Below are 25,162 nucleotides of genomic sequence, written 5' to 3'. Positions count from 1 at the left end.
ATTTTTGGGGTTTATTAACCAGACCATGAGCAAAAAACAAATGGCTACGCAACCTGCCCTCAAAGCATGAGAAGGCCACAATTTACCAGACACAGCCTTCCAGTAACTTCTCAGTATCCACGGGAAGGGTGTATGACCTTTGTTTTCAAGGTCCAAGAAGAGAGCCCTAGGTCACAAAACATGGTTAGCAGCATTGATGCCATTGCAGGAGAGATTTCCCTCTGATTGCTAGGACTACCTATTAGCCAAGACACAGAAAATAATCTATGTGATTCGATGACCTAGTGATATTATTGTTGATCCAGAAACTCACTGAATGTTCTGGGTACCCAGGTTCAAATCCCACTGTGGCAGTTTGTGGAATTTGAATTCAATATAAATCTGGAATTAAGAATCTAATGATGATCATGAATTGATTGCTGGAAAAACTCATCTAGCTTACTTACTTCCTTTCGGGAAGGAAACTTTGTCTGATTTACATGTGACTCCAGGCCCACAACAATGTAGTTGACTTTCAATTGCCCTCTAGGCAATTAGGAACAGGCAATAAATGCTGGCCTAGCCAATGACGTTTCCATCTCATGAATAAAAAAAGAGAACTGAACAGATTGAGCTGTCAGCATGGAGGACCCAATAATGGACGTTTAGTTATTTCTGGTCTGGAACCCACATTTCATTACAGGAACTTGCCTTGTACTGGCAAAGTTCTAGCCTATGATTATAAAAAGGACATCGCAAGTACAAAAGAGGATCTGAATTGAATTGAGAAAACGATTCACATAATTGTTATAGAAGAGGCAGAAAATGATAAATCAATCAGTTCCTTTGGAAAAAGCTGGACAAAACTGTAACTCACCTCTTGATTCCCAAAAGTCTGTCCACAGTCTCTAAAATGCAAGTCTAGAGTGTGATGAAATACCCTCTGCTGATTTGGAATAATGCAGTTTCTGCAAAACTAAAGATGCTCAACAGTCTCCAGGACAATACAAAGATGAAGGGCTTTTGCCCGAAACATCAATTTTCCAGTTCCTTGGATGCTGCCTGACCTGCTGTGCCTGTCCAGCACGAGTCTGATCTAAACTCCAGGACAATACGGCTCAGTGGAGCTCATCCATCATCTTAAACATTCACTTTGTCCCCCCAGCAGTGTATAATGACTGTTCTGTGTACTTCATACAAGAAGTACTATAACAACTTGTCACATTTCCTATAACAGCATCATCAAGCCAGAACTTTTAGCATATAGAAAGAGAAGGGCAGCAGATCTGTTGAATACTACGTTCCCCTCCAAGGGTGATTTGATTGACTTCATTGTTCACAGACCTCTGCCTGGAATTATTGAGCACATGGTCATCCAGAGGGACTGCTCTAAGATGCATTCATACCGCACCGCCCGTTTCTACCTCCTGCCCAAAATCCACAAACCTGACTGCCCCTGCCGACCCATTGTCTCAGCCTGCTCCTGCCCCACCGAACTCATCTCCGCGTACCTCGACACGGTTCTGTCCCCCTTAGTCCAAGAACTCCCCACCTACGTTCGGGACACCACCCACGCCCTTCACCTCCTCCATGATTTTTGTTTCCCCGGTCCCCAATGCCTTATCTTCACGATGGACCTCCATCCCCCATCATGAAGGACTCAAAGCCCTCCGCTTCTTCCTTTCCCGCCGTACCAACCAGTACCCTTCCACTGACACCCTCCTTCGACTGACTGAACTGGTCCTCACCCTGAATAACTTCTCTTTCCAATCCTCCTAGTTCCTCCAAACTAAAGGAGTTGCCATGGGCACCCGCATGTGCCCCCGCATGAGCCCCAGCTATGCCTGTCTCTTCGTAGGATATGTGGAACAGTCCATCTTCCGAACTACACTGGCACCACCTCCCCCCTTTTCCTCCGCTATATCGATGACTGTATCGGCGCTGCCTCGTGCTCCCACGAGGAGGTTGAACAGTTCATTAACTTTACCAACACCTTCCATCCCGACCTCAAATTCACCTGGACCATCTCAGACTCCTCCCTCCCCTTCCTAGACCTTTCCATTTCTATCGCGGGCGACCGAATCAACACAGACATCTACTATAAACCGACCGACTCCCACAGCTACCTGGACTACACCTCCTCCCACCCTGCCCCCTGTAAAAATGCCATCCCATATTCCCAATTCCTTCGTCTCCGCCACATCTGCTCCCAGGAGGACCAGTTCCAATACCGTACAGCCCAGATGGCCTCCTTCTTCAAAGATCTCAGATTCCCCCCAGACGTGATTGACAATGCCCTCCACCACATCTCCTTCACTTCCCGCCCCTCCTCCCTTGAGCCCCGCCCCTCCAACCGCCACCAGGACAGAACCCCACTGGTTCTCACCTACCACCCCACCAACCTCCGTATACAGCGTATCATCCGCCGTCATTTCCGCCACCTCCAAACGGACCCCACCACCAGGGATATATTTCCCTCCCCTCCCCTATCAGCGTTCCGCAAAGACCACTCCCTTCGTGACTCCCTCGTCAGGTCCACACCCCCCACCAACCCAACCTCCAACCGCAGGAAATGCAAAACTTGCGCCGACACCTCCTCCCTTACCTCTCTCCAAGGCCCCGAGGGATCCTTCCATATCCGCCACAAATTCACCTGCACCTCCACACATATCATCTATTGCATCCGCTGCACCCAATGTGGCCTCCTCTATATTGGGGAGACGGGCCGCCTACTTGCGGAACGCTTCAGGGAACACCTCTGGGACGCCCGGACCAACCAACCCAACCACCCCGTGGCTCAATACTTTAACTCTCCCTCCCACTCCACCAAGGACATGTAGGTCCTTGGACTCCTCCATCGCCAGAACATAACAACACGACGGTTGGAGGAAGAGCGCCTCATCTTCTGCCTAGGAACCCTCCAACCACAAGGGATGAATTCAAATTTCTCCAGTTTCCTCATTTCCCCTCCCCCCATCTTGTCTCAGTCGATTCCCTCGAACTCAGCACCGCCCTCCTAACCTACAATTTTCTTCCTGACCCCTCTGCCCCCACCCCCACTCCGGCCTATCACCCTCACCTTGACCTCCTTCCACCTATCACATCTCCATCGCCCCTTCCCCAAGTCCCTCCTCCCTACCTTTTATCTTAGCCTGCTGGACACACTTTCCTCATTCCTGATGAAGGGCTTATGCCCGAAACGTCGAATTTCCTGTTCCTTGGATGCTGCCTGACCTGCTGCGCTTTAACCAGCAACACATTTTCAGCTTCATACCATAACACCTAGCTTATATACAAAAAATACATTTGCATGCTGTATGTGGATTTTCCAAACATCTTGTGGCTTATGATTAGATTAGATTAGATTAGATTACTTACAGTGTGGAAACAGGCCCTTCGGCCCAACAAGTCCACACCGACCCGCCGAAGCGCAACCCACCCATACATTTACCCCTTACCTAACACTACGGGCAATTTAGCATGGCCAATTCACCTGACCCGCACATCTTTGGACTTTGGGAGGAAACCGGAGCACCCGGAGGAAACCCACGCAGACATGGGGAGAACGTGCAAACTCCACACAGTCAGTCGCCTGAGTCGGGAAATGAACCCGGGTCTCAGGCGCTGTGAGGCAGCAGTGCTAACCACTGTGCCACCGTCCCGCCCACAAAACAGAATTTTTTTGTTCACTTACTTCTTTCTCCATTAACGAGATAACGAGAGTCCAGAGAAAGTATATTCTTGTTCGGGTGAAAGGAAAGATTGGTAGGTATAGGGAATGTTAGACGACTAAAGAAATTGAGGGTTTCGTTAAGAAAAAGAGGGAAGCATATGTCAGGTATAGACAGGATAGATCGAGTGAATTCTTAGAAGAGTATAAAGGCAGTAGGAGGATACTTAAGAAAGATATCAGGAGGGCAGAAAGGGGACATGAGAGAGCTTTGGCAAGTAGAGTTAAGGAGAATCCAAAGGGATATTATAAATGCATTAAGGACAAAAGGTTAACTAGAGAGAGATTAGGGCCCCACAAAGATTGGCAAGGCAGCCTTTGTATGGAGCTGCAGAAAATAGGAGAAATACTAAACGAGTATTTTTGATAGTATCTACTGTGGAAAAGGACATGGAAGATATAGAACGTGGGGAAATAGATGGTGACATCTTGAAAAATGTCCATATTCCAGAGGAGAAGTGCTGGATGTCTTGAAACACGTAAAAGTGGATAAATCCCCAGGACCTGATCAGGTGTACCCTAGAACTCTGTGGAAAGCTAGGGAAGTGATCGCTGGGCCTCTTGCTGAAATATTTGTATCGTTGATAGTCACAGCTGAGGTGCCGGAAGACTGGAGGTTGGTGAATGTGGTGAATTGTTCATGAAGGGTGGTAAGGACAAGCCAGGGAACTATAGACAAGTGAGCCTGACATCGGTGGTGGGCAAGTTGTTGGAGGGAATCCTGAGGGACAGGATGTAAATGTATTTGGGAAGATAAGGACTGATTAGGGATAGTCAACATGGCTTTATGCGTGGGAAATCATTTCTCACAAACTTGATTGAGTTTTTTGAAGAAATAACAAAGGGGATTGATGAGGGCAGAGTGGTAGACATGATCTATAATGAACTTCAGTAAGGCGTTCGACAAGGTTCCCCATTGGAGACTGATTAGCAAGGTTAGATCTCATGGAATACAGGGAGAACTAGCCATCTGGATATGGAATTGGCTCAAAGGTAGAAGACAGAGAGTATTGGTGGAAGGTTATTTCTCAGACTGGAGGCCTGTGACCAGTGGAGTGACACAAGGATCAGTGCTGGGTCCACTACTTTTCATCATTTATATAAATGAATTGGATGTGACCATAAGAGGTAGAGTTAGTAAGCTTGCAGACGACACCAACATTGGAGGTGTAGTGGACAGCAAAGAAGGTTACCTCAGATTACAACAGGATCTTGATCAGATGGGTCAATGGGTTGAGAAGTGGCTGATGGAGTTTAATTCAAATAAATGCGAGGTGCTGTATTTTGGGAAAGCAAATCTTGGCAGAACTTATACACTTATTGGTCACATCCTAGGGAGTGTTGCTGAACCTTGGAGTGCAGGTTCATAGCTCCTTGAAAGTGGAGTCGCAGTTAGGTAGGATAGTGAAGAAGGCATTTGGTGTGCTTTCTTTTTTTTGGCCAGAGTATTGAATATAGGAGTTGGGAAGTCATGCTGTAGCTGTACAGGACATTGATTAGGCTAGTGTTGGAATATAGCCAGCAATTCTGGTCTCCTTCCTATCGGAAAGATGTTGTGAAACTTGAAAGGGCTCAGAAAAGATTTACAAGGATGTTGCCAGGTTTGAAGGATCTGAGCCTATTTTCCCTGGAACATCATAGGCTGAGGGGTGACCTTATAGAGGTTTACAAAATCATGACGGGCATGGATAGGGTAAAACGGCAAAGTTTTTTCCCTGGGGTGGGGAGTCCAGAACTAGAGGACATTGATTTACGGTGAGAGGGGAAAGATATAAAAGAGACTTAAGGGGCAACTTTTCAAGTAGAGGGTGGTATGTATATGGAATGTAACTTTTAAAAGGCATTTGGATGGGTACATGAATTGGAAGGGTTTGGAGGGATATGGGCCTGATGTTGGCAGGTGGGACTAGATTGGGTTGGGATATCTGGTCAACATGGATGGGTTGGACCAAAGGATCTGTTTTCGTGCTGTACATATCTATGACTCTATGACTCTAATCTTGCTATCTCAACTATTATATAATACAGTCAGTGCCAGTGCAGTCTACTGCAAAGAACCCAAATCAAAACAAAACTGATCATTCATTTTGGAGAAGGTTTTTTTTTGTTTAATGATTTTCACAGAAAGAACATGATGCATCATAAGCTTGCCAGATTTTATGATGATGAAAATTTTGTTAGATCGATGTTTAAAAACCTTCGTTCATTGTTATTCTCATTTTAAAGCTATATTGAATTGTCCCTCCTGTTCATTCTTGACTCTGATTAAAATGTACAGATGACCTGCCTCTTCTCTCCAGCCTCTACCATTAACAATCAGTAGCCAACTACAGGCAATGGTGCGCAAGGTGATTCAATGTCTGTCTATTTCTTTCTGGCCTGGTCTCCATTCATCACTCCCTGTAACAACACACACACACACAATATGGCTTCTTGTGAAATTCAAATTGCTTTGGTGAAAGGAGGAATTGTGAAAACAAAACATTATGATCTAACATCATTCGTTCTACAGACATATTTTTCTCAAGTATATCATATTTTGATCATCTGCAAAAGTCCTTGTTTCAACCCAATTCTCCAATAACGTCCATTTCCCAATTTTCTAGGGGACACTCTTTATTCAACATGGACTATAATACATAGACTGAAATATAGACTAAATCACTGACCTATACAAACAAAACATTTAGTTTAAATGCAAACTATGCATTGTAGGCAATAAGCATCTTTCTGAGGATATAAGGCTTCCATGGAAATATAGATCTGAAATAATAAATAAGTACACATATCAAACTGAGAATAAAACGTTTATGTAGCAATTATATTACGTGCATTTATACCACTGTAAACAATATAACATACAGCAACACAGCATTATCACAAGTCATTACAAATGCAAATGTTGGCTTTTGTTAAATATCTGTTATATCATGACTCTGAACATTCTGTTGAAATTCTTCCGCTATTGCTTGTTGTCCAAAATTCATGTTTTGCGTTGTAAGAGTAGTTGAAGTAGTACAGACTCTGTACTCTCCATTGATGATATTTCTGGGTGAATCATATTGTTCTTTTGGTTCATTGGCCTGCAAGGAAGAATGGCCAAAGGTAGGGAACAGCCTCCAGTCCCTTAGGTTCCACATCTCTAAGCTCTGTGCCTTACTTTTATCACTGAAGCAGGGATTGGAATTCAATGATGACCTTCTGTCATTGCCATTGAAAATAACAGAGCCACCATCCACTGAGTCTTTCCTTTGCTGATCAAAAGAATTAATCTTCCAGTTGTAATTGTAAACCCTCCAAGTTGGTCGCCTCCTACGATGACACTGGCATTTCAGAATCCGGATAAAAGCACGTTTAAATTCTTTACTATTACAAGAGTAAATAATAGGGTTTACGCAACTGTTCGAGTAACCCAGCCAAAATACTACTTTGAAGACAGTTTCAGTTGGCCTCAAGGACGGAAAGAATGAACCTACAAGAAAAAAAGTAGATAGAAGTTATATTCCCATAATAGTAAATAAGCAAATTAATAATTAATACTGGATAGTCAACTTTTAAAATTAAACTAGAGTTATATGGCACTTAAGTTGCAACCTGAAATTGCATTCCCATTTTAGCTTACTTACGTTTTTCAACATAAAATTTGTTAAATGTATTCATCTTTGGCATTCATGTGTTGAAACATTTTGTGTTCTGCATTAATTTTGTCCTATCTTAGGGTGGGGACTTACAAATCTCTTTAAACATCCAAGGGTAAATAGAGTCATAGACTGAAAAAGATGTACAGCACGGAAACATGCCCATCGGTCCAACTCGTCCATGCCGACCAGATATCCTAAATTAATCTAGTCTCATTTGCCACTCTTGGCCCATATCCCTGTAAACCCTTCCTGTTCATATACCCATCCAGATGTCCTTTAAATGTTGTAATTGTATTAGCCTCCACCACTTCCTCTGGCAACTCATTCCATACACGCACCATCCTTTGTGTGAAAGATTTGCCCCTTAGGTCCCTTTTAAATCTTTCCCCTCACCCTAAACTTACGACCTGTAGTTCTGGACTCCTCCAATCCATGTCTCTCATGATTTTATAAACCTCTATAACGTCATTCGTCAGCTTCTTATGCTCCAGGGAAAACAGCCCCAGCATATTCAGCCTCTGCCTATATCGCAAACCCTCCAATCCAAGGACCATGCTTGTAAATCTTTTCTGAACCCTTTTAAGTTTCACAACATCCTTCCTAAAGGAGGAAGACCAGACTTTCATTCCTAATGAAGAACTTTTACCTGAAACATTGATTCTCCTGCTCCTCGGATGCTGCCTGACCTGCTATGCTTTTCCAGCACCACACTCTCAACTCTGATCTCCAACATCTGCAGTCCTCACTTTCTCCCAGACCAGACTTGCACACAATATTCCAAAAGCAGCCTAACCAATGTCCTGTACAGCTGCAACATGATCTCCCAACTCCTATACTCAATGTTCTGACAATAAAGGAATGTATACCAAATGCCTTCCTCACTATCCTATCCTAGCTGAGACTCCATTTCAAGGAACTATGAACCTGCACTGCAAGATCTCCTTGTTCAGCAACACTCCCCAGGACCTTATCATTAAGGATATAAATCCCGCTCAGATTTGCCTTTCAAAAATGCAGCACCTCACATTTAACTAAATTAAAATCCATCTGACACTTCTCAGTTCATTGGCCCATCTGATCAAGATCCTGTTGTACTCTGAGGTAACCTTCTTCCCTTTCCACTACACCTCCAATTTTGGTGTTATCTGCAAACTTACTAACTATACCTCCTATTTTCATACTCAAATCATTTATATTAATGATGAAAAGCAGTGGACCCAGCAATGACTCTTGTAACACATCACTGGTCACAGGCCTCCAATCTGAAAAGCATCCATTCATTACCAACCTCTGTCTTCAAGCCAGTTCTGTAACCAAATGGCTAGTTCTCCCTGTATTCCATGTGATCTAAGCTTGTTAACCAATCGAAACTTGTCAAACGCCTTACTGAAATCCATACAGACCATGTCCACCGCTCTGACCTCATCAATCCTCTTTGTTATCTTTTCAAAAAGCTCAGTCAAGTTAGTGAGACATGATTTCCCACACATAAAGCCATGTTGACGATGCCTAATTAGTCCTTGCCTTTACAAATACATGTAAATGCTGTCCCTCAGGATTCCCTGAGGGGAATGTTTTGAAACTATCAAATCTAACTCTTGTTGATGGTAAGAACATGTTTTTACAGTGTCAACATGTACCTGTTGTACTTGTAGGTGGCATGGTAATGGGCATTTACAGTGCTAAATAACTGTCAAAGTAATGAAAAGCTGGTATGATGCTTTGGGTCTGGGAATCAGCCTTGCAATTTGAGATTAGAGCCATTAGGTGTCAGCACATGTATATGTGTGTGTGTGTGTGTGTATATATGAGACTGTGATTATCATTTACCATTAACATAGAGCTGAAAAAACAATATTACAAAAAGAAATGAAATCTAAATATACGTGGCTGAAATGAGTGTCTGTTCAGCTAACATTATTTAAAAGCTGATCTGTTTATTAATCAGCTCTGATAATTTCACCCTGTGACATTTTCCATAGTTGGCCAGCCTGATACTCAGCAATCTTCCAGGCCAAGTATTACTTACCTGGCAGGGGCCAAAGACTAGATTTGCTGTGGAAACTATTGATTGAAGATCCCTCTTTATCAAAAATATGGTCACAAAGAAATGGTTTTGGGCCATTCTTCATCATAACTGTTTGGAGATTCCTCTCCCATTTCTCATGTGAGATCTTACTATGGAAAATCAGCTCCTCCTACTGATCCCACTCTCCTGAATCTTGCCAATTTTAATATTGCATTCACTGAAAGGTGTAATTTAGGATCCTGAGAATTGCTTACTCCCTGAGTTGGCCACCAAAATTTTTCATGAATTTTAGTTTTCCTGAACAACTCTACTCCAACTTCCCCAGCTTTGCCAACCCACCCCCAAACACATTTCCATCTCAATTATAACCTGAATTAGCATGAAATTTGTTCATGCTTATCAAAACATATACCTCTCTAATTAATAGAGATAATGAAATATGCAAAATAGCTCACTGACAGACATGTAAAATCAAACCAAGGAGCCTCAGAACCATATACTTCACGACTTTCATAATTTTATTACATTCCATACCCAATCACTCACAAAGAAACTTTAAGATTGACAACAAAGACTGCAGTCTGACACAAATCAAAGATTTTCCATTCAGTAATGTTGGAGCTTGACATATGAAGGTATGTGATAACATCAGTGTTAAAATTACCCACTGACTGTCATACCGAAAATGCACGCTAAAACAGGATTTAATAAAATGTATGGTGCCTCTGATGTTACTCTCCTTTTTTTAGATGTACTCAGAATGTATGTCTAAAGGAGCTATTGCACCACAATTTAAAGCTGACATTTATGCTGCACATTGAATTTTGAGAAAAAAATATGCTGAGATAAATTAGATTTCGCGTGTAGTCCACTGATTTGTCCTTGAGTTTATTGTAAATGCCTTGTGTTTATGCTGACAGCTGGTTGCTGTGTTCTTTTGGAATTTGGAGCAGCTGTTTACAGTCACAATGTATCCAAATAACAGCATAGAGAGCAGCATAAAAGCATGTAGGCAATCAAAGTGAAAGTCAAGTGGAAATTGTTAAACAATGCAATTATAATCTCTGGTTTCACCTGAGTTAAATGCTGTTCGACTATTATATTTTGAAGATAATGCATCCAGAAATAGACGAGTGAGGGAATCAAATCTTCTATCAGGATTCATTAGTGGTCAACTTTAATTCATAGCTCTGCCCTTGTATTGGTTAACACATAAGCATTTTAAATAATGTAACAATAAATTTTATACATGATCATCTGTGACTGGATGACTGCATGATGCCATATACTCGATTTCCTTACGTTGGGCTGATTGCTTAATTGATTGGTCCAGTCAGTTCAGGCATATTTAAAATGTAATAATTTCCAGTGGAGGGTGCTATTGCTTCAAATAGCCAGATCTCTTAAATTATCAGTGAGCCACAGCTATCGGAAACAATACTGTACCCATTTCTGATACTGATGCCTATTGTTATTCCCTATAAGGAGATCTACTGACATGATATGCCTGTATGTTCTTCTGTTTTGCACCATCCTCACACATTCACTGCAGGTTGTTTGTAATTGTTCTGCGGCTTCAGTCAAATCGATTAACTCCTTTTTATACTGATTTCTACCTTGTCTTCTGGAAGAGATCTCTGCAGCTTTTTAGCTCTGATCAAATGGCCAAATACTGACATTTCTTTTGTCAATGTGATGTTTTAAAAGTTATTTTTGTGCTTGCATTTTTGAGTAATTTTTAATTTGTGTCGTGTTTGTATGTGTAACTTTCAGCATACGTCATAACATTTATATTTCAAAAGCATTTGCTTTCTTTATAGATCCTTACGTTAAATCCTAATGAACAGGATTTACATGTACTTGGATATGTACATGTACATTCCTGAAGAAGGGCTTATGCCCGAAACGTTGATTCTCCTGCTGCTTGGATGCTGCCTGACCTGCTGCACTTTTCCAGCAACACATTCTTCAGCTCTGATCTCCAGTATCTGCAGTCCTCACTTTCTCCTATGTACTTGGATAGGCAAGGAGTGATTAGAGGTAGTTAACATGGCTTTGTGCATGGGAAATCATGTCTCACAAACTTGATTGAGTTTCTTGAAGAAATAATGAAGAGGATTGATGAATGCACATCGGTGGATGTGATCTATATGGACTTCAGTGAGGATTCGACAAGGTTCCTCAAGGTAGATTGATTAGCAAGATTAGATAACATGGAATACAGGGAGAACTAGCTATTTGGTTACAGAACTGGCTCAAAAATAGAAGATTGAAGGTGGTAATGAACGGGTGCTTTTCAGACTGGGGGCCTGTGGCCGGTGGTGTGCCTCAAGGATTGGTGCTGGGTCCACTGCTTTTTGTCATTTACATAAATGATTTGATTGTGAACATAGGAGGTATAGCTAGTAAGTTTGCAGATGACACCAAAATTGGAGGTGTAGTGGACAATGAAGAAGGTTACCTCAGAGTACAAAGGGATCTTGATCAGGTGAGCCAATAGGTTGAGTGGCAGATGGATTTTAATTTAGATAAATATGAGGTGCTGCATTTTTGAAAGGCAAATCTGGACAAGACTTATACACTTAATGGTAAGGTCCTGGGGAGTATTGCTAAGCAAAGAGACTTTGGAGTGCAGGTTCATAGTTCCTTAAAATGGAGTCTCAGGTAGATAGGATAGTGAAGAGGCATTTGGGATGCTTTCATTTATTGGTCAGAGCATTGAGTATAGGAGTTGGGAGGTCATGTTGCAGCTATACAGGGCATTAGTTAGGCCACTTTTGGAACATTGTGTCCAATTCTGGTCTCCCTCCTATATGAAGGATGTTGTGAAACTTGAAAGGGTTTAGAAAAGATTTGCAAGGATTTTGCAAGGGTTAGAGAGGATGAATAAGCTGTTTTCCCTGGAGCGTCAGAGACTGAGGGGTGATCTTATAGAAGTTTATAAAATCATGTTGGGCATGGATAGGTTAAATAGTCAAGGTCTCTTCCCTGGCATGGGGGAGTCCAGAACTAGAGGGCATAGGTTTAGGGTGAGAGGGGAAAGACTTATGAGGGACCAAAGGAGCAACGTTTTCACACATAGGATGGAATGAGCTGCCAGAGGAAGTGAATGAGGCTGGTACAACTACAATATTTAAAAGACATCTCGATGGGTATATGAATAGGAAGGGCCAAGGATATGGGCCAAGTGCTGGCAAATGGGACTAGATTAATTTCAGTATCTGGTTGGCATGGATGAGTTAGATCAAAGGGTCTGTTTCCGTGCTGTACATCTCTAAAATTCTTTGACAAAGTGTCAGTTAGACTCGAAACATCAGCTCTTTTCTCTCCTTACAGATGCTGCTAGACCTGCTGAGATATTTCAACATTTTCTCTTTTGGGTTTTAAAACTCTATGACTCTATCTTTATTTTTTGTCCAGGTTTCTGAGGCATACAGAATGTATAGAAATAGAATGTAAAATGTTTTATGGTTATATTCCTTGTTGTTTGTTTGAGTTTTCTTGTTAACACATTATTTATTTTCATAAAATTACTATCGGTTATCTCTACCTTTTTTCTAACTTCTGCATTACATCTATCGCTTCCTGTAATTACATGTCATACATATGATGTCGAGCATGAACACTACCAACTGCTAGCTCAAAGTGAAGAGAATCTCCAAGAAGATCACACACATCAACTCGCTCCTTGATGAAGGAGCAGCTTGTACTACCAAATAAACCTGTTCGATGATAACCTGGAAAAAATGATGACTATAACGTGGTGTTGAGTGATCTTTAACTATGTGCTATATAGACTAAGTTTTTGACTTGGTTCAGTGCGATGCCATCCACTTTAATCTTCATTCCATTTTTGTCTAATGCACTTTTCCTGACTACCATTAATTTGGCTTATTGGTGTTGATACTCAACCCATATGCAAAACTTTTAAGTTTTACTTGATCTGTGACATATCAGACCTGTGCCACCTACAGCATTTTGGCAAGGTTACCTATTATTATTTTGAAGTGACACACTAATGTTTTAACTACTGCTAGGATATTTCATTTCAGTGAGGATATTATGCACTAAGAACAAAATATTGAATCGTTTGGCAGAGGAGGCTAGTAAGTTCATCTTCCAATACTGGCTCTCTGAAAGAGTTGTCCAAATAGTTCAACGCTGCTGTTCTCTCCCCATAGTTCTGCAACTCTTTATATATATGTGTATAATATATGTCTTCAGTTTCCTTTTAAAACTTGCTTTTAATTTCTTTATGCATACATAAAACCCTAGTATACTGTTCTATATTTGTAAAATCTGCCCTACTATCCTTTTTTGACACCATCTCCTTGATAACTTGTTATGATCTCTCTACCTTCATTAATTCGTACAGATTTGGATTGCTTGCTACTTTAATTACACTCTTGGAATGCGACTCTTATACGTATCTTGTTGTTCCAGCCATTTGGTTTGTCTTCAGCACCATCTTATTTTAAATATTTTGTAATCATCTCTATGCCTCAATTCATGGGACCATAGGTCATCCCATCACTTGCTATTCAGCTGTTGATACTTTACTCACACCATCTGACACTTTCGGTCACCTGCAGAGACTTGTTATTAAGCCTGTACACTCCACTCACATCATTCATATGATCTTCTAATCTCTCTGCCTATATATGCTATGCCTGTGTGCTTCTCTTTACCTGACAAACAAGCAGTCCTCCAAAAGCTTGTGATTTCAAATAAACTTGTTGGACTTTAACTTGGCTTCTGACCTACAATTCTTCCATATGATCTAGCTACTTGCTACATTAAAACTCTCCTCATCTTGCCTCAGATTATTTTACCAATTATTTAAATCTATGTCTTCTTATTATCAATCCTCTTGCCAATGGAAAGAGTTCCTTCCTGTTCACTCTACTGAAAGTGTTCATAACTTTATAATTTAAAACATCTTTATTAAATCTCCCTATAACACATTAATTTCTGAGAGCAATCTCAGTTTCTCAAGTCTCTCCCTATAACTGCTATCCATCATCTGAAGTACCAGTCTAGTAAATTTAACCTGCACCATCTCTAAGGCCTAATGTTGAACAGAGGCACAACATTTTATTCAAGATTACTAACACATGGAATGTCCAATCTCAGATTCATTGCCAACATCATTGGAGTTATTACTATTTATTAGTCCAAACTCAGTTGAGGACAAGAGGAACAGAGAGAATTGTGTAAATCATGGCATGGGTTGGGATATCTTTCCATCATAAAACAAAAAGGTAAATGAGACACAAGGGACTTGTATTTCAAATTAAAGTATGTCAAAATAAAGTTTTCACTCTTGTTAACCTTTTCCAAAATTTCCAGACTGCATGCTCTCAAATCATAGTATTAAATTACAATACTAACATCAAACATTTGTTAGAAAAATGTACTTTCTAGCAACATGTATTATATCTTTGCAATAGTTTAGAAACTGAACAAAAAGAAACAGATATTAAACAATGTGATTAATTGTAAGATAAAATATATAATCAAATGAGAACAAACAGCTACCATACAAGCAAATGCCAGGCAACAGGAGGAGAAACAACAGGTCCAACAGGAAAGAGGCAATTATGGTTCTGGGTGCTCATTTAGTAAACCTAGTAATGGAAATGTGCCAAATCTTCATTCACAATGGATATATACTTGCACTGAATTATTCATAATTTTGGTTTTTAAATGAGACACTGAAATAAGCTGAACAGTAATTAAATCAGAACATTTGAAAATTAATTGTGTGCCTGCTATCTTCGTGTGAACAGAAGTAAGACAATGGAAAGCATCCAAAGAAACTTAAAACAGAAGTACCACCACTTTTTCCATTTTTGACATGTACAGCAGCTATTTGCCTACTTTGTCATTCACCCCGTCACTGATACTCAGCAGCCTAGGTAGATTGACTCAAAATATTATTGATTATCTAGATAGGGAATTGACACTGCGCAAAAGTCAATGCACAGGAAAGCCAAATAATGAGGTACTGCAAATGGATAATGAAACTCTGATTTGGAACATTCGTATGCATTTGAATATTGAATGCTGTCAAGGGTTTTGAAAAGAAAAGCAAATTGAAGAGGGCAGAGAAGCAAATGAAACGTAAAGATTCTTCAGAAAATTTGTAACTGGTAGAACAGAGGAATTCAAAATAATTACAATGAGAGAAGATTATAGGTGAAATTTAAAAAACTACAAGTTGATAAATTTCAAAAAACATGCTGGCTTACATCCTAAAAATATAGCTGAAGAGATACTGAATACTCTGTTATGATTTTCTATAATTCCATAGTTTTAGGAATGACTCCAGTAGGTTGGAAGAAAGTAAATGTAATGCTGCTAATTGAGAAAAGATCAGAAGTCACATGACATCAGATTATGTCCAACAGGTTTATTTGAAATCACAAACTTTCGGAGCGCTGCTCCTTCATCATGTGGAGTGAAGAGAAGCACATAGGCACATAATTTATTTAGCCAAAGAGATCAAAAGATCATACAAATGGTGTGAGTGGAGTGTTGACAGGCTGAATAATAAGTCTCTGCAGGTAATGAAAAGTGCCTGTTTCTAGAGGGCTAACATCATCCCTGTGCCTAAGAGGGCTCATGCAGCATGTTTCAATGACTACCACCCAGTGGCCTTAACTTTGGTAGTCATGAAGTACTTTGAAAGACTGGTCACGGCATTAATCAGCTCCAGCCTCTCCTCTACTCTTGATCCACTCTAATTTGCTTATCAGACTAACAGATCAACGTCAGATGCCATATCTCTTGCCCTTCACTCCTCCCTAGAACATCTCGACAACAAGAACAGCGATGTAAGAATCCTACTTACTGACTACAATTCAGCCTTTAACACTATTATCCCCTTGAGACTGATTACTAAGCTTTGTGGTCTCGGACTAAGCCCTTACTCTCTGCAACTAGATTCTCAGTTTCCTGACCCACAGGCCACAATCAGTGAAGATTGGGGACAACATTTCATCCTCACTAACACTCAACATTGGACCCTCCCAAGGGTGCATACACAGTGCCCTACTGTATTCACTGTATGTTCATGACTGCGTCGCTAAATACCAGACTAATGCCATTTACAAGTTCGCTGATGACACCAACAAGTTGGTTGAATCTCAGATGGCGATGAAACAGACTACAGATGGGAGGTGGAAGACCTGGAAAAATGATGCACTGACAACAACCAAGCTCTCAATGCTGGCAAAACTAAGGAACTCATTATTGACTTTTGGCAGGATGTTATTCGTGCCCCACTACACATTAACAGCACAAGGATGGAACGAGTGGAGACTGTTAAGCTCCTGGGAGCAGTCATCCACAACAAGCTTTCTTGGACTCTTTATGCAGATGCATTGGTTACAAAGGCCCAACAATGCCTCTTCTTCCTCAGGCAGCTGAGGAAATTTGGCATGATGACAGATACTGAAAATGTGTTGCTGGAAAAGCGCAGCAGGTCAGGCAGCATCCAAGGAACAGGAAATTCGATGCTTCGGGCATAAGCCCTTCATCAGGATGAAGGGCTTATGCCCGAAACGTCGAATTTCCTGTTCCTTGGATGGTGCCTGACCTGTTGCGCTTTTCCAGCAACACATTTTCAGCTCTGATCTCAAGCATCTGCAGACCTCACTTTCTCCTCCATGATAACAGATACTCTTGCCAACTTTTATAGGTGCGCCATCAGTATCACTATCTGGTATAGCAACTGTATCATTCAAGATCGGACATGGTTACAGAGAGTGGTGAACTTGTCCTGGACAATCACAAAGGCCAACCTCCTGTCTATTGACTCTGTCTACCAGGTCCATTGTCAAGGAAAGGCTGCCAGCAATCTCAAAGACCATCCCGCCCTGGCAATGTTTTTCTACAGCCTCTACCATCAGGGAGAAGGTACAGAAGCCTAAACACATGCACCAGCTAGTTTCAAAACAATCTCTCCCCTCCTGTTGTTAGAATACTGAATGGACTCACAAACTCTTAACATTCATCTGTACCTGTGTTTTTGTTTTTGCTGCTGTTCCCTTTTATTTACTTATTTATGCTACTTAGTGCTGTGATCTGCCTGTATTGTTCGCAAGACAAAGCTTTTCACCGTGCCTCAGTACAAGTGACAATAAATTCAATTCAATTCAATTTAGTGTCAGTGTGAATAAAGTGTCAACAGCTGACTAGCAAGTGTAGTGATGATGCATAATCTGATTAATTGAGGCAGACAGATACTTATAAAACATTTAAAAAAAGGTGGTGCTGGATGTAAACTGAACAGCTGGAATAACATGATAGGTATAACAGTTGCATGCCAATGGTCTAACCATTTGAGAAAGGAGGGAGAGATAAAACAGAAGTACAGGTCATTTTAATCTATATCAATCATTTTAAAATATTAGAGCATACGGATGCAGGTTTGCTCGCTGAGCTGGAAGGTTCATTTCCAGACATTTTGTCACCCTACTAGGTACATCTTCAATGGGCCTCAGGGCAAAGCACTGCTGATAATTCCTTTTTCTATTTATATGTTTGAATTTCTTTGGGTTGGTGATGTCATTTCCTGTGGTGACATCATTTTCTGTTCTTTTTCTCAGGAGGTGGTAGGTTGAGTCTGACTCGATTTGTTTGTTGATAGAGATTTGGTTGGAATGCCATGCTTCTAGGAATTCTCGTGCATATCTCTGATTGACTTGTCCTCAGATGGATGTGCTGTCCCAATCGAAGTGGTGTCCTTCCTTATTTGTATCTTAGGATACTAGGCTCTCACTGTCCACCCAATCTGATAATCTTGTAAGCCTCAATTAAGTCATCTGTCAACCTCTCTGACGAAAACAGCCTCAAGTCTCTCAACCTTTCTTTGTAAGACTTTCCCTACATACTAGGCAACATCCTTATAAATCTCCTCTGAACCCTTTCCAAAGCTTCCACATCTTTCCTATAATGTGGTGACCAGAGCTGTATGCAATATTCCACGTGTGGCTGCACCAAAGTTTTGTACAGCTGTGGCATGACCTCATGGTTCCAAAACTCAAACCCTCTACCAATAATAGCTTACACATCATATGCTTTCTTAACAGCTCTATTAACCTGGGTGGCAACTTTGAGGGATCTGTGTACATGAATACCAAGGTCTCTCTGCTCTGCTTACCAAAATTCTTACCATAAGCCCAGTACGCTGCATCCCTGTTACGCCTTCCAAAGTGAATCGCCTCACACTTTTCGGCATTAAACTCCATTTGCCACCTCTCAGCCCAGCTCTGCAGTTTATCTATGTCCCTCTGTAACCGACAACATCCTTCGGCACCATCCACAACTGTACCGATCTTAGTGTGAGCTGCAAATTTACTAACCCATCCTTTTACATCCTCATCCAAGTAGTTTACAAAAATAACAAACAGCAGTGAACCCAAAACAACCCTTGCAATGCACCACTAGTAGCTGGACTCCAGGATGAACATTTCCCATCAAACACCACCCTCTGGCTTCTTTTAGCCAGACAATTTCTTATCCAAACCATTAAATCGCCCTCAATCTCATGCTTCTGTATTTTGTACAGTAACCTACCATGGGGAACCTTATCAAATGCCTTACTGAAATCCATATACACCACATCAATGGCTTTATCCTCATCCACCTGTTTGGTCACCTTCTCAAAGAACTCAATAAGGTTTGTGAGGCCAACCAACCATTCGCAAAACCATGCTGACTATTCTTAATCAACTATTCCTATTGAAATGATTGTAAATCTTATTTCTTATAACCTTTTCCAACACTTTACCCACAACAGAGTAAGACTCACTGGTCTATGATTACCAGCATTGTCTCTAGTCCCCCTCTTGAACAAGGGAACAACATTTGCTATCCTCTAGTCTTTTAGTGCTATTCCTGCAGACAATGATGACATAAAGATCAAAGCAGAAAGGCTTAGTATCTCCTCGCTGGATTCCCAGAGAATTCTAGCTTCCAGCCAAGGGGATTTATCTATTTTCACACTTTCCAGAATTTCTAGCACCTCCTCCTTGTGAACTTCAATCCCATCTAGTCTAATAGTCTGTGATTTGGAACATAAACTGCAAAGATTCACAACTGAAGATTTTTCATTTGAATGAAACAAAGAAGTGCAAACAGCACTCCAGAAATTCACTGCCATCCACGACAAAGCAGTATCCATGATTGGTACCCAAGCATAAACTTAAAAATTAATTTTTTTCATCACTAATTCATCACAGTTATACACCTTTACTCATGTTTGCACATAGTTATTCTAACTTTGTCAGTGCAACAGATAGTCATGGAGTCATAGAGATGTGCAGCATGGAAACAGACCCTTCGATCCGAATCGTCCATGCCGACCAGATATCCCAACCCAATCTAGTCACACCTGCCAGCACCCGACCCATATCCCCCCAAACCCTTCCTATTCATATACCCTTCCAGATGCCTTTTAAATGTTGCAATTGAATGAGCCTCCACCATTTCCTCTGGCAACTCATTCCATACCCGTACCACCCTCTGTGTAAAAAAGCTGTCCCTTAGGTCTCTATTACATCTTTCCCCTCTCACCCAAAACCTATACCTTCTAGTTCTGGAATCCCCCACCCAGGGAAAAGACTTTGTCTATTTATCCTATCCATGCTCCTAATTTTATAAACCTCAATAAGGTCACCCCTCAGCCTCTGACACTCCAGTAAAGGAAAGCATATTAAACACCTTCTTCACTCTACATTCAAAAAGCTATGAACCTACACTCCCAGGTCTCTTTGTTCAGCAACATTCCCTAGAATCTTACCATTAAGTGTGTAAGTCTTGTTCTGATTTGTGTTCCTAAAATGCAGCACATCACATTTATCTAAATTAAACTCCATCTGCCACTGCTCAGCTCATTTGCCCATCTGATCAAGATCCTGTTTTCCTCTGGTGTATCCTTCTTTGCTGTCCACTACCCTTCCAATTTGATGCCATCTGCAAACTTACTCCTCTCTTATGCTCACATGTAAATCATTTGTATAAATGACGAAAAGTAGTGAAGCCAGCACCCATCATTGTGGCACTCCACTAGTCACAGGCCTCCAGCCTGAAAAGCAATCTTCCACTACCACCCTCTGTCTTCTACCTTTGAGCCAGTTCTGTATCCAAATGGCTAGTTCTCCTTGTATTCCATGAGATCTAACTTTGCTAACAAGTCTCTCATGGGGAACCTTGTTGAACGCCTTACTGAAGTCTAAATAGATCACATCCACCACTCTGCCCTCATCAATCCTCTTTGTTACTTCTTCAAAAACCTCAATCAAGTTTGTGAGGCATGATTTCCCACACACAAAGCCATATTGACTATCGCTAATCAGTCCTTGCCTTTCCAAATACATGGAAATATTGTCCCCCAGAATTCCCTCCAACAGCTTGCCCAACACTGACATCAGGCTTGCTGGTCTATAGTTCCTTGGCTTGACTTTACCACCTTTCTTAAACAGTGGCACCACATTAGCCACCTCCAGTCTTCCAGCACCTCACCTGTGACTATCAATGACACAAATATATCAGCAAGAGACCCAGCAATCACTTCCCTAGTTTCCCACAGAGTTCTAGGGTACACCTGATCAGACCCTGGGGATTTATCCACTTTTATGTGTTTGAAGACATCCAGCACTTCCTCCTCTGTAATATGGACATTTTTCAAGGTGTCACCATCTATTTCCCTAAATTCGATATCTTGCATGTTCTTTTCCACAGTAAACACTGATGCAAAATGTCTCCAGTCTTAGGTGCAGCTCTTTATTCACCCAAGCAATATCCCTTATCTTGTGCAGTAGTGGATACTATATGCTAGTTGGACTGCAGCAACTCATCAGAATTTCCTCAACAGTACCCTCCAAGTCACAGACCTCTACTACTGGCAAGGGCAAGAGCAGCAAAAGGATGGGAACACTTTCACGTGAAAAGTGTTATCTTCTGAGCTGCAAACCATTCTGACTTGGAACTATATCAATGCTCCTTTGTTGTTGCTAGATGAAAATTGTGGAATTTCATTTCTATTGATACTCTGTGTGTACTTCAAGAAATCAACTCACCTCCAGGTGAAGGGCAGTTAGGGATAAACAACAAATTTTGGGCCTTGTGAGCAATCCCCGTATTCCATGATAGAATGAAAACAACATTGTAGTTCATTTTAAGTGACTACCTCAAAGAGAGGAGAGGAGAAACAATGCAGACCAGATATAACATTTCAAACAGCAGAATGATTACCACAAAGATAGTGAAAATTAATCAAAAATCCTCGCAAAAGAAAGTAATATGTTTGTTAACAGCTCCATTGGCTAATTAAATATTCAACCAACAGATTACAACTAGAATTTAGTTGTCTAATGTTGTATATGTGAGTGAAAAAGATTATCTGCTCAATACATTCACATTATTTTAGAGGATAACAATTGTGTCTATTTAATGTTTAAGGAATATAGAACATAGAACAACATAGCACATTACAGGCCCTTTAGCCCTCAATATTTATCCTATTCTAAAATCAAATTAACCTGCATACGCTACATTTTGCTACTATTCATGTGCCTGTCCAAGAATTGCTTAAATATCCTAATGTCTCTGACTCTGCTACCACTGCTGGCGATGCATTCCATGTATCCACCACTCTGTGAAAAGAATGAACTTCTGATGTCTCCCCTAATCCTTCCTCCAATCACTTTCAAATTATGCCCCCTCGTGATAGCCAATTCTGCCCTGGGAAAATGTCTCTGGCAATGCATTCTATCTATGCCTCTCATCATCTTGTACACCTCTATCAAGTCACCTTTCATCCTTCTTTGCTCCAATGAGAAAAGCCCTAGTTCCCTCAACCTTTCTTCATAAGACATGTCCTCCAGTCCAGGCAGCATCCTGGCAAATTTTCTCTGCATCCTTTCTAAAGTTTCCACATCTTTCCTATAATGAGGCAACCAGAACTGAATACAATATTCAAAGTGTGGTCTAACCAGGACTTTATAGAGCTGCAGAATAACTTTGCAGTTCTTAAACACAATCCCCCTGCTAATGGAAGCCAACTTAACGTATGCCTTCTTAGCAACCTTATCAACTTGGGTGGCAATTTTGAGGGATCTATGGACATAGACCCCAAGATTCCTCTCTTCCTCCACACTGCCAAGAATCCTGCCTTTATCACTGTTTTCTGCATTCAAATTCGACCTTCCAAAATGAATGGCTTCATACTTTTACAGATTGAACTCCATCTGCCACTTATCAGCCCAGCTCTGCATCCTGTAAATGTCTCATTGCAACCTACAATGGCTCTCCACACTATCCACAACTGCACCGACTGTTGTGTCATCAACAAACTTACTAATCCACCCTTCCACTTCCTCATCCAAATCATTTATAAGAATCACAAAGAGCAGAGGACCCAGAACATATCCCTGCAGAACACGACTTGTCATTCAGCTCCAGACTAAATACCCATCTACCATCACTCTCTGTCTTCTATGAGCCAGCCAATTCTGTATCCACACAGAGAGGTTTCCTGTATCCATTGCCTCCTTACTTTCTGAATGAGCCAACCAAGGGGAACCTTATCAAACACCTTGCTAAAATCCGTGTACACAACATCCACTGCTCAACCTTTAACAATGTGTTTTGTTGCCTCATCAAATAATTCAATAAGGTTTGTGAGGCATGACCTTCCCCTCACAAAGCCATGCTGACTATAGATTAGACTTACAGTGTGGAAACAGGCCCTTCGGCCCAACAAGTCCACACCGACCCGCCGAAGCGAAACCCACCCATACCCCTACATTTACCCCTTACCTAACACTACGGGCAATTTAGCATGGCCAATTCACCTGACCCGCACATCTTTGGACTGTGGGAGGAAACCGGAGCACCCAGAGGAAACCCACGCAGACACGGGGAGAATGTGCAAACTCCACACAGTCAGTCACCTGAGTCGGGAATTGAACCCGGGTCTCAGGTGCTGTGAGGCAGCAATGCTAACCACTGTGCCACCGTGCCGCCCATAAACTAATGATTTTTGAAATCATCATAAATTTTGTCTCTCAGAATCCTCTCCAATACTTTTGCCCACCAGTAATGTAAGTCTGACTGGTCTGTAATTCCCAGGATTATCCCTATACCCTTTCTTGAACAAGGGAATAACATTTGCTACTCTCCAATCATCTGGTACCACTCTAGTGGACAGCGAGGATGCAAAGATCATTGGCAATGGCTTAGCAATCTCTTCCCTTGCTTCCTGTAGTAACCTAAGGTATATCCTGTCTGCCCCAGGGGATTTATCTATTAATATGTTTTTCAAGATTTTGAGCACATCCTCCTTTGTAACATCAACCTGTTCCAGCATATCAGTCTGTTTCTCACTGACCTCAGAAATGTCAAGATCCCTTTCAGGGGTGAACACTGAAGCAAAGTATTCATTAAGAACCTCCCCTACCTGCCCCAACTCCAGGCGCAAGGTCCCTCCATTATCCCTGATCGGTCCTACCCTTACTCTGACCATCCTCTTGTTCCTAGCATAAATGTAGAATGCCTTAGGGTTTTCCTTAATTCTATCCGCTAAAGCTCTTTCATGCCCCTTTCTAGCTCTCCAAAGTCCATTATTCAGTTCCTTCCTGGCTACCTTGTAACCCTCCAAATACCTGTCTGATCCTGGTTTCCTCAACCTTAAGTAAGCTTCCTTACCCCTCTTGACTAGATGTTCCACATCCCTTGTCACCCCAGGTTCTTTCACCCTACCATCCCTTCCTTGCCTCAGTGGGACAAACCTGTCTAGCACTATCAGCAGGTGGTTTCTAAACAACTTCCACATTTGTGTCATGCATTTACCTGCGAACAGTTGTTCCCAATTTAGGCACTCCAGTTCCAACCTAACAGCATTGTAATTCCCCTTCCTCAAATTACATACTTTCCCATATTGTCTGCTCATATCCTTCTCCGTGCAAATGGTTAAAGGTCATGGAGTTGTGATCACTATCACCGAAATGCTCTCCCACCAAAAGGTTTGACATCTGGCATGGTGGCCGAATCCAATATGGCCTGCCCTGTAGTTGGCCTAATTACATTTTGCATCAGGAACCCTTCTTGGTCGCATCTGAAATAAAATGCTCTGTCCAAACTATTTGTACTAAGTAGGTTCCAATCAATATTAAGGAAGTTAAAGTCTTAAGGGCTCATAATGGTTTTCACATACACTACTGGGGTTGTTTCCACCTCCATTTACGGTGACTTCCAGGCAAAATCTCATAAAATTTAAATAACAGGGCAAAATGGAAATCGTTTGCTGGTACCAGAAACTTCCAAAGCTATTCACTCATGCTGTAATGTACATTTATCATTTATGCTCTCAGATCTTCTATCGTTGCAGTAAGCACATTAAAATGGGCTCAAAGCGGTTAAAGAAATACAACTATTCCATTGTTACGTTACATATATTGTTATGAATTTCGATCACAAAGCATCAACAGTAAGGAAAAAGTGCAATTACTGTATATATCTGAGTAAAAGTTGATCTCATATAACAGTTGACATCCTATTTTTGGCCAAATATTCTGGAATTTTCCATAAATCTCATATAAACGTCGACCCTAGTTCTTCACAGATAACAGATCAACATTTGTGAGTCAAGGTATTATCCTGAACATAAATGCTATGATGAGGAAAAGTATTTTGTTGTGCTATTATGTATTTTGATGTACAATTCACACCATTTTGGCATGAAAGTTGAGGACACATCAGGTCAGAGTCAGGTGA

At 41.2% G+C, this 25,162-nt stretch overlaps 1 protein-coding gene across 1 annotated transcript in view; it reads right to left on the bottom strand.

Annotated features, from left to right (window-relative positions):
• Positions 1–6,307: 6,307 nt before the first annotated feature.
• The window catches only part of LOC132823159 (alpha-1A adrenergic receptor-like), a 31,156-nt gene continuing 12,301 nt past the window's right edge, over positions 6,308–25,162 (bottom strand). The window contains exon 2 of the mRNA XM_060836734.1: positions 6,308–7,181. Within this exon, the coding sequence (XP_060692717.1) occupies positions 6,622–7,181 (560 nt within the window). The 3' untranslated portion in view covers positions 6,308–6,621. The remainder of the gene's footprint in view (positions 7,182–25,162) is intronic.

The sequence above is a fragment of the Hemiscyllium ocellatum genome, chromosome 16 (genome assembly GCF_020745735.1).
Source record: "Hemiscyllium ocellatum isolate sHemOce1 chromosome 16, sHemOce1.pat.X.cur, whole genome shotgun sequence".
NCBI lineage: Eukaryota > Metazoa > Chordata > Chondrichthyes > Orectolobiformes > Hemiscylliidae > Hemiscyllium > Hemiscyllium ocellatum.
This window is presented reverse-complemented; position numbering and strand designations above follow the sequence as displayed.